The sequence below is a fragment of the Urocitellus parryii genome, chromosome 7 (genome assembly GCF_045843805.1).
Source record: "Urocitellus parryii isolate mUroPar1 chromosome 7, mUroPar1.hap1, whole genome shotgun sequence".
In the NCBI taxonomy this organism is placed as follows: Eukaryota; Metazoa; Chordata; class Mammalia; order Rodentia; family Sciuridae; genus Urocitellus; species Urocitellus parryii.
In genome coordinates this window covers 143,276,352-143,294,160 of record NC_135537.1, presented here as the reverse complement: position 1 = coordinate 143,294,160, position 17,809 = coordinate 143,276,352, and the positions used below count along the sequence as shown (strand labels likewise).

General features: G+C 34.2%; 1 protein-coding gene across 1 annotated transcript in view; it reads right to left on the bottom strand.

The window, feature by feature from the left end:
- Suz12 (SUZ12 polycomb repressive complex 2 subunit) overlaps window positions 1-17,809 on the bottom strand; it is a 49,843-nt gene that overhangs the window by 7,345 nt on the left and 24,689 nt on the right. The window contains exons 7-12 of the mRNA XM_077800602.1: window positions 15,674-15,905; window positions 14,611-14,704; window positions 9,498-9,603; window positions 4,369-4,546; window positions 2,046-2,137; window positions 1,546-1,689 (exon numbers count right to left, since the gene is read on the bottom strand). Of these exons, the coding sequence (XP_077656728.1) occupies window positions 1,546-1,689; window positions 2,046-2,137; window positions 4,369-4,546; window positions 9,498-9,603; window positions 14,611-14,704; window positions 15,674-15,905 (846 nt within the window). The remainder of the gene's footprint in view (window positions 1-1,545; window positions 1,690-2,045; window positions 2,138-4,368; window positions 4,547-9,497; window positions 9,604-14,610; window positions 14,705-15,673; window positions 15,906-17,809) is intronic.

Sequence of the window (17,809 nt, the reverse complement as noted above, 5' to 3'; positions counted from 1 at the left end):
CCAAAAAAAAAAAAAAAATTAAAATAATAAGCACATAAATAAATACCTATCTCTCCAGTTAATTAAAAAGTATTTGTAGGTTATCTCTTTTGTAGTGCTGGAGATTGAAATCAGGGTCTTCTGCACACTAAAAAAGCAGTATATTGAGTAGCATCTCCATATTGTTATGGGTTCTTACTATTTTTAAAACTAAAATTATCCAGGCACACCGGCCAGTGAACAGGACATCACAAGACCTGGAGTCAAAAACATGTGATGCCAGGTGCAGTGGTACATACCTGCAATCCCAACAATTCTGAACATTGAGGCAAAGGGATCGAAAGGCCAGACTGGGCAAACTAACAAGACCTTGCCTCAAAATAAAAATATTTAAAAAGTCTGGGGTTTGCCTAACGTGGTGGCACACACTTGCAATCCCAGCAGCTTGGGAGGCTGAAACAGTAGGATCTCGAGTTCAAAGCCAGCCTCAGCAACAGCAAGACTGGAGATGTGGCTCAGTGGTTGAATGCCCCTGAGTCCAATCCCTGGTACTCCCCACCTCCACCCAAAAAAAGTCTGTGTCACAGTGCCCCTAGTTTCAAACCCAACAGGGTTTTGGTTTATTTGTTTTGTGGTACCAAGGATTGAACTCAGGGACACTCAACCACAAAGCCACAGGCCCAGCCCTATTTTAGATTGTATTTAGAAACAGGGTCTCACTGAGTTGCTTAGTGCCTTGCTTTTGCTGGGGTTGGTTTTAAACTCTTGATCCTTCCGCCTCAGCCTCCCAAACCGCTGGGATTACAGGCGTGTGCCACCACATCTGGCTCCATCTCCACTATGAGAGTCTTTTATAGGGGAATGAAATATGTGTGTTAAAATTTTCAATTGTGGGCTGAGGTTGTGGCTCAGCGGTAGAGTGCTTGCCTAGCATGTGCAAGGCCCTGGATTCAATCCTCAGCACCACATGAATAAATAAAATAAAATACATTGTATACAACTAAAAAATAAATATTTTTTAAAAATTTCTTTTATTGGCTTGGAGACTTTATATAAATTCTTTCTTCTGGAGACTAGGGTTGTGGCTCAGCGGTAGAGGATTGCCTAGCATGTGAGAGGCCCTGGGTTCAATCCTCAGTACAACATAAAAATAAATAAAGGTATCGTCTCCAACTAAAAAGTAAGTATAACAAAAACAGGGGGCTGGGGATGTGGCTCAAGTGGTAGCGCGCTTGCCTGGCATGCATGCAGCCCGGGTTCAATCCTCAGCACCACACACAAACAAAGATGTTGTGTCCACCAAAAACTAAGAAATAAAAAAAAAACAAACAAACAAAAAAACAAAAAAACAGAATGTTGGCTTATTAAAAAACAAAAATTCTTTTCTCTCTCATCAAGAATAAGGAAATTACCCCAAGTTTCTGTAAACTTTGAATCATTAATTGTAACTCATGCATAAAGCAATCTATCAAATGCAGATATTTTGTTATTTTTACACAAATATAATTTTTAAGAGTTAGGCTCTTATATTTAATATATACTGAGAAAAAATAAAAAATCACTTACAACATAATTAAAAATAAATCTGCTATGGCAGAGTTTAAGATGCTTTAGTAAACTATAAAGTTTGCGGCAGTTCAGAGTGCACCAAGGACAATGCAGATCATCTCTTGCTTCAGTTTGTTGTCTTGTATTGTTGTTATAAAGAAACTAAAGAAATAAAAAACAAAAAATCCAGTTAAATCCACAACTTTTATCAAGATGTTTTGTTTCAATTTCTAAAAATAGTTAAGACAATTTTTAAAAGGAGTGTCAAATTAATAGATATTTTTATTTAAATATTCCCAAAGATTTTAGATCTAATATATAAAACAAATGCATTTCATGAGGAGCTGAGATTCTAGCTCAGTGGTAGCGTGCTTGCCTAGCACATGTGAGGCACTGGGTTCGATCCTCAGCACCACATAAAAAAATAAAATAAATGTATTGTGTCCACCTACAACTAAAAATATGTATATTAAAAAATGCATTTCATGATTACTTAACAGAAGGTCAGCTATGTTTACCTGATAAAATATTCTTAATTTTTGTCTGTTTTCATTTGAAGTATCCTTTTCTTTTCTTGTTTGTAGATCTGTAGTCAATGTTTCTTTAACAGCTGAAAATATACTTTTGTTTAATGAAAATATTTGCTTCTAAAAGGTAAAATAATACCTGGCTAAAATAATTAAACAATTAAAGATTTCACAAAATTCTATTTATGTGACACAATTTCTATTCTTATCCTTAGCTAATGATCAGAGTAACAATCCGGTTAATCAGTAATCAGATGTTAAGGTCTTTATTGGCAGGACTCAATTTTTCCTTTAAAAATTACCTCCTATGTCCTAAACCATCATAAAAGGGGCTGGGGTTGTGGCTCAGTGGTGGAGTGCTTGCCTAGCACGTGGGAGGCACTGGGTTCAATCCTAAGCACCACATAAAATAAAGGTTAAAAATAAATAAACAAAACCAGGTAATTGTATGTGGTAACTATACTGTTTTGAACAATTTGAAGTTGAGGAAAGAGTATTTTTGTGTGAGTGTATTATTTGTTCTTATAGTTTGCCTCTTTGGGGATGTACACAGGGCCTCCCACATATTAGGCAAGTACTCTACCACTGAGCTATATCCCCAACCCTAAGAATTGCTTATGATTGGTTTTCATATTAATATATATTGAGAAAAAATAAAAAATTAATTACAACATAATTAAAAATAAATCTACTATGACAGAGTTTAAGATGCTATGTCCTAAACCATCATAAAAATAAGATATCCACTAAATTCTCATTTACCAGAAAGTTAAGTAAAAAGTAATTATATTAAAATCATTCCAGAACTAAAAGATAATCACCATTAACAATTTTGATATATTTCATTCATACCTAATGGGAAAAAAGCCTTTTTCTTGATTCATCTGAGCATCCCATATATACAATTTTGTATAAACTCTTCCCTTTCCCTCAGTTCCTTTGTAACTTTTTTACCTATTTTCAATGGCTTCAGAGTATTGCTAAGAAGTGCCTAGACCACAATTTATGTGGGAAATCTTCCTGTCATGGGTCAATTCTTATATCTCTTTAATTTATTACAGTGACCTACGCATAATCAATGTACATAATTGATCAATGTCAAAGAAAACATCTTAAGCTGTCTGTAGTCTTTAAATAGATAAAAATACATGGATGCACTCAGGTGAAGAGCAGTGCTCCTAATAGATATGACAGAACATTGTAGCTTGAGAATTAATACAACAGAGTCAACTCCATTTGTAAAAATGTTTTTCCTTTTAAAAATATACTACAGGGGTGGGGCTGTAGCTCAATGGTAGAGTGCTTGCTTGCATGTATGAGGCACTGGGTTCCATCCTCAGCACCACATATAAATAAACATATAAAATAAAAGCATTCTGTCTGTCTCTGGACTACAGAGCTGGGATTATGGATCATTGGCAGAGCGCTAGCCTTGCACATGAGGCACTGGGCTTAATCCTCAGTACCACATAAAAATAAATAAATAAAATAAAGGTGTTGTGCCATCTATAACTAAAAAATATTTTTAAAAATGTATTAAACCAGAATAATCCAGGTTTTGATGAACTTCTTCCAGCAACCCTAGAATTATAAAAAACAGTCTGAATATTTAAATTCAGTTCTATAACACTGTAAAACTTATTAAAGATATAGTTCCAAAGCACTTTTTAAAAATTATTGCAGTACTGGGGATTAAACCCAGAGTCTCATTCATGCTAGGCAAGAAGTCTACCACTGAGCTACATCTCCAACACTTTTTACTTCCTTTTGAGACAGTCTAAGTTGCCTAGGCTGGCCTCCAATTTGTGATCCTCCTGCTTAGTCTTCTAAGTAGGTGGAATTACAGTAATGTGACTCAGCATCTGGCAGTTCCAAAGTCCTTTCCAAGCTGCCACTGAGAAATCTAAAATTCAATCTGAAAACCAAATTTTTTTTTTCCTCCTCAGTTTATGGCATATTCATATATTGGAAAAACTGCTAAACTGATATGAAGGTATCTACAGACACCATGGAAGTGTTAAATAATATGTGGCACATATTACATACCATATTATGCTTCCAAACATTTAAAAGAAAAATTCAAATTCTCAGACACATCTAGCACAAAGGTTCTAAATAAAGGTATATTTATCAGTACTTCAACATAAAACTTTACATTTAACACAGGAAAATCCTAATGTACAATAGTTAATAGTCAATCTAGCAAGCCAAATAATATTTCCTAAAGAATAATTACATGAAGCAAAATACAAATAAATCTAAAGGCTAAGTCCTAACTCTGAAACCATTATTTTAATAGCAATGTTTTGTTTACCAATAGTTTGTGTAGGTTTAACTGAACCAGGTTTGTTTTCTTGATGGAGACTCTCGGAATTTCTAGTGGCAAGTGGCTTGGCTATAGGAGCTGTAGACTTATCATTGGTTTCTCCTGTCCAACGAAGAGTGAACTGCAATGTAGGTCCCTGAGAAAATGTTTCAAATGGAGGCAGCCTCTAAAAGATACAAAAACATAAAAAGTGAAGATTCACTAAATGAACTGAAATAAATTATAGGAATAAAATAATTCATTATGATGAGTCAATGTGGATTTGATTTAAATCAATAAATTTTCCTCAAAAATCAAAAGATAAGGGTAGATAAAATATGAAGGAGTAGACATTGTAGAACTGAAGAACTCAGGCTATTTGATGCAGCAGCCACTTATCAGATGACTTTTTATGTAGAAATATTGATACAGTATGGCCAACTTTTAAGTCAGAAACATGAATTGGGAATGTAGGTCAGTGGTAAAGTGCTGGCATAGCATGCAAAAGGCCCATTTATCTAGCACCACCGGAAAAAAAAAAAGAAAAAGTTGGAAACGGGTTTTTTATGGAAATCTTTCCATTTCTTATTTGGATGACCAAATGTCTTTAAAACAAAGCAAAATAAATCTGATTCCCATAGACTGCCAGCTTGCTCTCTTTGCTCTGAAGTGACAATTTCCTTAGGCACTTTGCAACCTGAGTAGCTTTCTTATTTCTCTTGACTTCTCTAAATCTCACTGCCAGTGAGTCCAAATAAACTGCTCAAAAAATGCTTTCATGCTATTCTCTTTGACAGAAACCTTCAATGGGCTCTAATTCATTTTAAAATCCTTCTACATCTTTCCTACCAGTAATCCTATTAAAACTGTAATTTTGGGCCTGAGCTATAGCTCAGCTGCAATGGCACTAGGTTCAATTCCCAGTATCATCAACACCACAACAAAAACTAGAATTTTAAACTAAAACAAGGTAAAGATGTGATTGTATCAACTGGTTTAGACAGTTAAGTCTATATCTGGGAATGTGTCTTATAGAAACACTACCAATACAAAAAAAGATATAAGCATGATTATTAAAATATTTCGGAGATGTAAAAATAAAATTTAAAATAATCTGTTTATCCATTAAACCAAATTACCCATGATTTAGTAAATTATGTCATTTATTTAATAGCAAGTTTTAAAAAAGAAGTATACCTATATGCTCTGACTTAAAAGTATATACACATTACACTGCTGCAAACAATTTCTTAGGAAATCAACTTGTATTTAGAATTCTTATTTTCTTTTTTTTTAAAATTTTTAATTGTATGTGGACACTATATCTTTATTTATTTTTTATGTGGTGCTGAGGATCGAACCCAGTGCCTCACATGTGCAAGGCAAGCGCTTTGCCACTGAGCTACAGCCCCAGCCCCTAGAATTCTTATTTTCTAATGAATAAAAAGTAAACTTGGGCTAGCGTTGTGGCTCAGAGATAGAGTACTTGCCTCACATGCGTGAGGCACTGGGTTCAATCCTCAGCAACACATAAAAATAAAATAAAGATATTATGCCCACATACAACTAAAAAAATAAATGTTTTTTAAAAAGTACAGTTTAAGAATTTAAAAACTAAAAAAATTATAAAGATAATAAATAACAGAAAATACAAACAGATAAGTAGATAAGTACAAAGAAACTAAAACTAGCTGAAATCTCATCTGTTAACCTTGAATGAACCACTATTTCATTAATTTTAGAAAAAGGAACTCATACCTACTATTTAGTAAAAATGAAATATCATGAAATCTTCTCTATCATACTTTTAATGGCTTTTTAGATTTTTTTCATATTTATTTTTTAGTTTTATGTGGTCACAATATCTTTATTTTACATTTCTGTGGTGCTAAGGATCAAACTCAGTGCCTCAAGCATGGTAGGTAAGCACTCTATCACTGAGCCACAACTCCAGCCCTTAGATTTTATTTACAATTTTTCATTTTAATGGCTGAAAAGATCTGCTTTTTTTTTTTTTTTTACATTTTTCTGTTGATCAACTTTTTTTAAGTACTTCTATTTATTTTTATGTGGTGCTGATGAGGATCAAACCTAGTGCCTCACTCATGCTAAGCAAGCACTCTGCCACCAAGCTATAGCCTCAACCCATAGTTAATCAAGTATTACTGTGTGACAAAATGGCAGAATTAGAATTGGTAATGATTATATAATTTTTAGTTTTATGCATATTGCAGATCTGCCCTCTATTAAAGTTAAAACCAGGGCTGGGGATGTGGCTCAAGTGGTAGCGCGCTCGCCTGGCATGCGTGCGGCCCGGGTTCGATCCTCAGCACCACATACAAACAAAGATGTTGTGTCCGCCAAAAACTAAAAAAAATAAATATTAAAATTCTCTCTCTCTCTCTCTAAAAAATAAAATAAAATAAAATGAAGTTAAAACCACCATATCCTTAAATAAAAGTATTATCACAATATGTAAAATTTTTGTCAAATTCATAGTCAAAAGTAATATCCTAGGCTGGGGACATAGCTCAGCTGGTAGAGTGCTTGTCTTGCATGCACAAGGCCCTGGGATCAATCCCCAGTACCACACACACACACAAAAAAAGAAGTAATACCTCTGTCTGTGTCTCTTTGAATACTAAGACCAAGTATTTTGTTTTGTAGCTGTCAATGGACCTTTATTTTTATTTATTTATATGCAGTGCTGAGAACCAAACCCAGTGCCTTAGACATGCTAGGCAAGCACGCTACCATTGTGCAATGACCTGAGCCCAAGACTGAGTATATTTCTAGAACTTTGGTGGCCATTTGTATTTGTTCTATTAAGAACTTCTTGAGGGCTGGAGATGTGGCTCAAGCGGTAGCGCGCTCGCCTGGCATGCGTGCGGCCTGGGTTCGATCCTCAGCACCACATACAAACAAAGATGTTGTGTCCGCCGAAAACCAAAAAGTAAATATTAAAATTCTCTCTCTCTCGGGGGCTGGGGATGTGGCTCAAGCGGTAGCGCGCTCGCCTGGTATGCGTGCGACCCGGGTTCGATCCTCAGCACCATATACCAACAAAGATGTTGTGTCCGCCGAGAACTAAAAAATAAATATTAAAAAAAAAAAAATTCTTTCTCTCTCTCTCTCCTCTCTCACTCTCTCTTTAAAAAAAAAAAAATTCTCTCTCTCTCTCTTAAAAAAAAAAAAAAAAAAGAACTTCTTGAAAATAAAATTAAAAAAAAAAAGAACTTCTTGATTATCTTTGCCAATTTTTATGTTCACAATATTAACATTTTGTTTTAATGTATCTTCACCCAATCCATTGAGTGTAGCAGGGACAAGGGAACTGCTGGGGATCGAACCCTGGACCTCAAGCATGCTAAGCAAGCACTCTACACTAAGCAGACCCAGTTGTTTTCAACTTGAGACTTTTGCAATAAAAAAAAAAAAAAATTACTGGGCTGGGGTTGCAGATCAGAGGTAGAGCACTTGCCTAGCACAGGGGAGGCCCTGGGTTCGATCCCCAACACCACATAAAAATAAATAAATAAGTAAAAGACATTTAAAAATTTTCTTAAAAAAATTATTAATTTGGGGCTGGGGTTGTGGCTCAGCGGTAGAGCGCTCACCTCACATTCGTGAGACCCTGAGTTCGATCCTCAGCACCACATAAAAATAAAACAAAATAAAGATATTGTGTCATGTATAACTAAAAAAAATATTTTTTTAAAAAATTAATAATTTTAGTGAGCTATTTTTTATTTTACACTTTCTATCTTTATATCATCCCTACTAAGGTCTTCCTCACCACAAGAATTATATTAATATTTGCTAACATATTTCTGAAGTTACAATTTTATTAATAGTTTCTTTTTTTTTTTAATATTTTATTTTTTTTCTTTTTTAGTTATCGGCAGACACAACATCTTTGTTTGTATGTGGTGCTGAGGATCGAACCCAGGCCGCACACATGCCAGGCGAGTGCGCTACCGCTTGAGCCACATCCCCAGCCCCTATTAATAGTTTCTTTAAAAAAAATTAAGATTGTAAGAACTATGGCTTGAACCAAGGAGCACTTAACCACTGAGCTACATTCCAATTCCTTTTTATTTATTTTGAGACTGGTCTCACTGAGTTGCTTAGGGCCTGGCTAAATTACTGAGGCTGGCTTTAAACTTGCAATCCTCCTGCCTCTGATTTCTGAGTCACTGGGATTACAGGGGTGCACCACCACACCCAGGCAGGACTGTTAATTTTTACATTTAGTATTTATAATCCTTTGGGAATTCAAGTTTATTTTCAGATGAGTAGAAACCACAATTAATGAATAATTTCTCTTTCTCATTCACACCTATATTACCACCTTTATCATAAACTAAATTTCAAGTATACATGAAAATCCTTCAGCACTATAATTCAGTGATATGATTATCTACTCTTATGATTACATCAAACAGTTTAAGTTTTTATAACTTTATGGCTTGTTCCACTAACTGGTAAGTAAATTTTTTTAAAGTTTCTTTAGTATTACACATTATGAGATTAATTTGAGACTATCTTTTGGGCTTTAAAAAAAAAATTGAGATTTTGCTTTTGTTAGTACACTGATACATTGAGAAATAAATGACACTATTATATTTTATTGAGTCTATTCAAGAAATATGTATGCCTATTTATTCTTTTATAACTCTTCAAAGTTATTTTGAAGTATGCTTCATCTAAGTTATGTAATTTCTTAATATTTATTATCAGACATCACATTACTTGTTACTATGAATGGGATTGAAATTATCAGTTAACATTTATTGAGCACTTATTGTATGCCAGGCACAATATTAAACATTTTATTAATTACCTTATTTAATACATCAATTCTGTCCCTCAATTTACAGATTAAAAAAACTGAGACACAAGTTAAGTAATTTGCCAAATGCCACACAGTTAGGAACAGAAATTTTAATGAGGCAATCTGGCTCCAAGAACAATGTCTTTCATTAAATATTCTGACTAGATCATTTTTAGTTGTGTTCTTCAAAGTACTAAAACAAAGTAATCTACTTTCAACATGAATTTGCATTTAGAGAAGAAAACATCAATCAAAAATGGGAGTTCATAACTATAACGTGCTCAGCCTTCTAAGTAGTCCATACCTTCCCATCAAGAATAGTCTCCCATGTTGCTCTTTTCTTGCTTATTGGACATTCTTCCATTTCCTGCATGGCTACTTCATATTCCCCATCTAAAAGCTGTAAGCGCCTGTTAGACAAACACATACACTTTAAAGTAACCTGTGTATTACTAGAAGTACACAAATTCTACAACTTTACACTAAAAAGCATTTATTAAATTTATAAACTAGCTTATGTACCCAACAGGATTTTAAAATATATCTACACTGCAGTGCTAACAACAGCAATTTTAATGATGTACACTAACAGATAAATAACTAGAGAATTCTTCTATTACTGTAGTTTACAGATGTAACTCTACACACTGAAAATATAATATGGCTAAGCTCTCTAGACCTTGTAAGTTGTAAACATTAAGTATAAAGCAAGTGTGTGGGCTTTATACTTTTAAAAAAGGATAACAATCTTATAATACTTGCCTACGAAAACCACTAATAATTAGGTTTGTTATTTTTAATTAGTATACATGTCTGTACTAAAATCCTTTACTTTTATACTTGCCCAGTAAACTGATTAATGATTATAATAACAAATCTGACAATTATAGGAACCTGAGGGCACCTGGCACATATAGATGCTCAATAAATATTTCACTGAAGAAGAAATAAATGAAACAGTGGTTGAATCAAAGAATCAAATGAATTATACTAATCAATTAAATTATACTCATGCAGTATAGTTTCTATATGTGTGTGTGTGTGTGTGTGTGTGTGTGTGTGTCTTATATATATATTCCCATACTTCTAAATACTGGTAACCCTTACTAAACACAATTTTTCTACCGTGTTCAATAATTAATCGTACATAGCAAGAATCTGGCTTCTCTTCGTCAGCCTTAAAACAAATACTATTAGTTGATAACAACTAAAATTTATTGAGTGCTTACTATGTGCCAGGCACTAAAGACTTTATATAGTTTATTTAAACTTCCCAACAACTTTATGACCTAGGTTCTATTACTCCATTTCCACTGAGGCACAGAGACATTAAGTAACTTGCTTTAAGAACACACAGTAAGTAGCCAGATCTAGTCAGTGAATCTAGGTAGCCTGTCTCTCAAGTCTGATTCTTAACATCAAATAATTTTGAGACTAAGAATTTTTGCCTGTTCTCTATGATGTACTACTTAATTTAGTCTACTTCCATAGTACATCAGCAAAGCTATTCAATTCTCTATTTTAAAATACTAATTTACTCATTTAAATAGACAATACAGTCATATAGCTCTATATTTAAAAGGTGTTTCCATCATGCTTTTACATGACTACATAATATTTCATTTTATGGTTGTACATTTGATAGCTACAATCCAATGCACTCTCCTACCTGTAATGTATGAGGAGGCCTTTTCCCCCACAGCCTCATGAACAGTGCTTTATCAAGTTTTTTGATCTCTGTCAATCTGATAAGTGAAAAAATGACATCTCAGTGTACTTTTAATTCAGATGTCTTATCTTTTTAATTGTTTAAGAATCACATATATTCTTTTTTAAATAAACTTTGTATTGTATCCTTTGTTCATTCTTCTGTTGGGCTGTGGTCTTTTTAAATTGCATAATTGTTTTGTATTAGAGGATTATGATATATAGGAGTTGAAACTAATTCCCCCCACTTTTTTTAATTTATTTTTAATTATTATTTTTGCAGTGCTGAGGATTGAACACAATGGTGTCCACCACTGAGTTATATCCCTAGCCCATTTTATATTGAGACAGAGTCTCACTAAATTGCACAGACTGGCCTCAAATTTGAAATCTGCCTGACTTAGGTCTCCCCAGTGGTTGGGACTACATATGTGTGCCAGATTGGCTGTCATTACTTTTACTTTAGTTATGGCTTTTTTTTTTCTCAAATTTTTTATGTTTATTTTGCCCAATATTTCATACTTTATGTCTCTTGAATTTTGGTTACACTTTAATCTCTCTCTGAGATTGCAAAAACAATTTCACATCTAATCCCCAGATCTTGGCCTATACTGTTCCTTTACTGAAAAGAATCAGGACTGGAAGAAATGGTAATCCAGAGCAGAGGCAGGAAAAGGCAAGCTTCAATTACTACTCCAGAAAATAAGGAAAAACTAAAAGTCAAGTTGAAAGGACACAAGAGCCTACCTGGAGAGGCTGATTAAATTTGAGATAATATGGCCATTAAAAGGATTAGCAACATGAACAAACTAAAACTAGTTGAATAAAAATGGAATTTTCAGCTGAGTGCAGTGGTACATGCCTATAATCCTACCAACCTGGGAGGTTGAGGCAGGAGGATCACACATTCAATCAAGACCACCTTCAGCAATTCAGCAAGACTTTATCAAAATAAAAATAAAAAAGGTTGGGGATGTAGCTCAGTTATAGAGCACCCCTAGGTTCAATCCCGTGTGTGTGTGTATACACATTTTTTAATCCATGCTGGTAAAAGATAAAAATCATCTGGGCGTGATGGCACACGCTTGTAATCACAGCAGTGCAGTGATGAGGCCCTCTGCAACTCCGTGAGATCCTGTCTCTAAAATACAAAATAGGGCTGGGGAGGCTCAGTAATTGAATGTTCCTGTTTAATCCCCAGCACCAAAAAAAAAAAAAAATCATTGATGGATGATTAAACTATTTGGTGAAAGAGTACTGGACGTAAAAGGATATTCACCCAGGTTCATGTATTAATACAGATTACATGTCAATTAGTGAAAAGCAAAAAACAACTGTTAAAATAGAGAAAAATGGCAACCACCATCTTAACCAACTGACCAAACCTAATATTACCTTGTGTTTGTGATGGAATACACAAAGAACACATTACCAAGTAATTAGTATCTCTGCTAAAAATGTTTAATTTGAATCTAATCATGAGAAAATAATCAAAGTCCAAACTGAGATATATGCTACAAAAATATATGCCTATAATTAAAAAAGAAGTCCCAACAATATTCTGTGGCACAGGCCCTATGGTTCCACCTACTCGCCAGGGAAAGGTAGGAAGAAGATCCCTTGAGCCCAGGAATTTGAGGCCACCCTGGGCAACACTGTGAAGTCCAATCTCAAAAACAAACAAATATAACAGTCTAGAGAACTATTCCAAATTGAAGGAAATTGGACAGTATGACAACTACCTACAGAATGGGGGAGGGAAACACAAATTATAAAGGATATCACTGAGGTCAAATGGGGAGCTAGTACTGTATTTGTTATATATTAATTTTCCTAAGTAAGACAAGTGAACTGTAGTTATGCAGGAAAATGCTTTGGTTCTTAAGAAATAAATGTTGACATGTAAGTGAAGAATGAGGAATAAAAAGTAATCTTTCAGGGCTGGGAATATTGCTCAGTTGGTAGAGTGCTTGCCTTGCATGCACAAGGCCCTGGGTTTGATCTCCAGAACCACACAAAAAAAGTAACCTTTCACCTGGTTCAGCATAAAAATAAAACATACTCGCTAGTGAAGCAACTGTGGCAAAATATTAACAGATAAATCTAGGTGAAGGATATATGGTGTTAAATAACCATTCTTTCAACTATTTTAGAGGCTTGGTAATTTTCAAAATTAAAACTTAGGGAAAAATTCACCCTGTTTCTTTTTGGTATTTTTTCATTAGAAAAAGCATTGCTTGGGTCTGGGGTTATGGTTCTGGGTTTGATCCTCAGCACCACATAAAAACAAATAAATAAGTTTGTGTTCAACTACAACTAAAAAATAAATATTAAAAAAGCATTCCTTTCATACAAGGAATATGTTAAAACATATGTAAATTAGAAAAAAAAGAAAACATAATGTACCCGATCACTGCCTAAAACAGAACATTTATCAATATCAACAAAGCCCAGTAAGCATTGTCCTCACTGCTAGAAGACATAATCACTGTCTTCTAGCATGTTTATGTTCCTATTGTTTTCTATATAAATGTGATCCACACTCAAATTTCTGATTTTAAAAATAAACACACTACAATGATTCCTATTACTAATGTTGACATTATATGATATATTCTAAGACAAATGTTAGCCAAAATCTCTCTTTCTAATTTGAGGTGCTGGGGATGGAACTGAGGGCCTCAAACATGCTGTGAAAATACTCCATTCCTAAGCTACCTCCCCAATCCTTTTTTATATTTTGAAACAAGTCTCACTAAGTTGCAGAGCCTGGCTTTGAACTATGATCCTCCTGCCTCAACACCCTTCGTAGCTAGATTAGAAGCGTGCATTAGCTCTATCTCATTATATCTAATCTTCAAGGCTGTCATATTAAGAGCCTTACACCTTTATTTACCTGGTGGCTAACAAATGATTATGTTAAAGCATCAATCTAGTTCATTTTTAAAAATAAGAGGAATGGCCCAGTTACTTTTCTTGGCTCTTTCTCCTATTATTTTACTGAAAGTGAACTGTACTTAATTACCAGCAATCAGTCTAGTACAAAAAAATCATAGCATGTATAGGCTTCATCCACTGACTCTGTGTAAAAAAAACTGCTACATTGTTTCCTAGACTTTCTTTTACTGATGCTAAAATGGTTTTTTCCCCAAATAGAAACTGTAGAGATGATTGTATGCCCTGGTATTTCTTTGCCACCCTATGTGAAATACTCACATAGCCACACAATGATTATATACAATTTTCTTATCTTCAGTAAACACACACCCTAAGATTTCCACAGCACTCATTTCACTGAAGTCTGCTCAAATATTACCTCCACCTAGAGGCTTTATAGTAATCATTTATTCTCTTTATGTTTTTCTTCATAGCACAGTGACATCAGTTAATGTTTTTGTGTTGTGGTCAATGTCCTACATTACAAGCTCATGAAGGAACTTTGTTGCCTTCTCTGCCTTGAACAGTGTCTGGCAAAGAACAGACACTCAAATACTTGCCAAACGAAAACACTCAACTGAATCATTAATAGTTCCTTTTCTGTGCTTTACTGCATTCTGTGTTATCAAGAGAAATTCAGTATTTTTTTCCACCATTTGTTAAGAAAGAAAGAAAGAAAAAAAGGTAAGGAAACAATATCACCATTAATTTCTACTTCAGAATGTAAACATTTCTAGAACATTATGGAACCCTTACTTGTCCATCAACATTACCTGTTTTTATCAAATACTGTCATTTGTGCAACAAATGTCTTTTCCCCATCTTCACGATTTCGTTTCCTTCTGGCTGGAAGTTCTTCATTGACATCTGAATTTAACAAATATTTCTTATAAATCAAATATTCAAACAAAAATGTTATTTATGATATATGGTCCCTTAACACAAAACATGCTACATTTATCCTAAATGAGGCCACAGACCACATTTGTTCCAATTTGCAATTTTACCATATGTGTATGCCCTTACTTGTTTATATTCACTGACACTAACCCATATCTTTGCAAATGATGGTTTCTGTTTGACACAATCTTCTTTGCTAAGCAAACTCCTTAATCACTGTTCCTGTTTAGGAACTTCAAAAAACACTTCAAGACTCACAAAGATTATTTCCTCTATGGTGCTTCTCCATACACCTCTGTTATAGAACTCATCATTTTACCACATTTATTTCTTGCCCATCTTCATATGCTAGATTGTGAGCCTTCGGAGAATAGGACTGATTTACCCAACCTGCACCCCACCCCCACCCCACATCTATATGTTAGTCAGATGATTATTTCAAAGATAAATATAGAATTGTTGAAATAGAGGAATGGGTAGAGGGATAAATATGTGATAAATATAATAAAATATTTGTATTCAAGCTGGATGTAAGTAGAGGTAGCACCTGAGTCCCAACACTTAGGGGCTGAGACAGAAGGATCACTTGAACCCAGGAATTCAACACTATCCTGAACAACAAAGTGAAGTGAGTCTCTATCTCAAAAAAATTAATTAATTAAAAAGTTCCTGTTTTAATGTAGGTAGTGAGTAGACAGGTATTTACAATTCTTTCAACCTCAATAGAGGTCTATCAACAACTAAAAAAAAAATCTGTGTGCTAACAGATAATTAAAAATATCAGTCTTTCCAACTTTGGAAAGGTAAGGTTTTAAAATAATCAAAACAATACTTCACAAACAACTATGAACATTATAAAGGAATACTGATTCAGTCATTTTTACTGACCATCTTATTCTCCAATGATGAAATTTAGATTATTAAAATAAAAATTACCAATATTTTCATTGGTTTCTCCATTTATCATTCCATTAAACTCTCTTCTTCCCGGACGAGTCACTCTAAATAGCAATGAGTAAGACTTCACCATATGGCTGTTACTAGGTTCAAATTCATTACTGGAAACTGCAAGGGACGGGAAATTTCCAGGTTTTGTTTGATTGAGGTCGGGATTCAAAGGCACCTGCTTTTTACCTGTGGGAACTTGTCTTATTGGACAACTTACATCCTGCAAAGGTAAAGATTATTAAATTAAATTTATACATGAGCAACAATACAATGAAATTTCTAACCATAGCTACAGGAAACATGGTATAGGCCATGCTTACCAAATGCCATATTAAAACAATCACTGTTTTGGAAACTGTGAAGCAAAGATAAAAAATGTGGAACTATATTCCAAATATTAAATCAACTAAAGATTTCTGCAATACGATGAAAACAATGATGCAGTATATTCAATATCTAGATGATGGTCATACAAAATAGTTTTATATTGGCAATTAAGGACTGGGGGTGTACCTCAGATGTAGATTGCTTATTGTGTTCTATTCCAGTTAGTACAAAAGAAATATGGAATTAAAAATTATGCTTAAAATGCTAAATCCATGTAACTGCAACATTTACCTTAAATTTTCAACAATATCTGGTACAGATGAAAATCACCAGAATTGAAAAACAAAAAGGCCCACAGTCAACATTATGAAACAAATTCATATTAAAAAATGTTTAGTAGAAGCAAGTTACCAAATTCTAAGTAATGTTCTGTTAACATGTAAAGATGTTATGCTGAGGGCTGGGGCTGGGGCTCAGCAGTAGAACACTTGCCTGGCATGTGTGAGGCACATATAAATAAATAAAATAGAGGTCTATCAACAACTAAAAAAATATTTTTTAAAAAATGTTATCCTGAAAGAGAAAAACTGAAAGATACAGAGGATGGACCTTTGTGATGAGAGACATATCTTATGGTATTATTCTACATATTATATATATATTTTTTTTAAGTAGATGGACACAATGCCTTTATTTTGTTTATTTATTTTTACGTGGTGTTGAGGATTGAACCCAGTGCCTCACACATGCTAGGCAAGTGCTCTACCACTGAACCACAACCCCAGCCCACATATTACCTCTCATGGTAGTATCTTTTAAAAAACAAAACAAAAAAAAAACTTGAATATTGGCTCATAGTCTACTGCACAAAGGAGTGTAAAATGAGAAATATTAAATCTCACTCACACCCCAAGTTCTAACACTATAGAATGACTAATACTGGCAGTTGACTATTATATCACATTACACTATTATTCACATTTTTTTTGCATTTGAGGGAGATACTGGAATTGAACCCAGGGGCCCTTTAAAACCTGAACTACATCCCTAGCATTTTTATTTTTTATTGAGACAGGGTCTCACTAAGTTGCTTAGGGCCTCACTAAATACCTGAGGCTGGCCTTGAACTTGCAATCCTCCTGCCTCAGCCTCCCAAATTCCTGGGATTACAGGCATGCGCCACCACACCTGGCTTAAATTCACATTTTAATTATCAAATTCTTGCACAATTTTTCCCTCACTGTTTGTATGGGGGTTGGGTAGAAGTAAGGAGCAATGTGTCCAAACTTTACATAAACTTTTTAATATATGTAATTATATTGCTGTTTCCTATGGCCATAGCCAACTTTCCACCAATGTTCCAGAAGTTTTCAACCCCCTTATCATCTTAATAAGATTCTGACAGGACATAAGCATAGGAACCTCTATATAGGTCAGTTCCTGTTTCTCTTAAAAGACTGAAGGACTTGAAGCTACTCAAAGTATATCTGTTGGCTTTGGTAGGTTGCCCAGGAAACTTAACCACTGTAACACTTGTTTCTATGGTGAAAAGATTTTATCTTCTAAATAAAAATTTGAAGCAATGTATTAATAAGTTAATGGCTGATAATGCTGATAACAAAATTTCTTTGCCTGAGAGTAGTGTTTCTTTTGGGAAAAAACCTCTCTCTTACCCCTTATTTAAAATTTTAATGAGTACTAATAGCAAGAAAGAACCTAACAAAACTGAAATGATAGTGAAGCAAATAAATTCACATCATAAAATGCTAAAATATAGCTTCTTTCCTTATCTCCAGA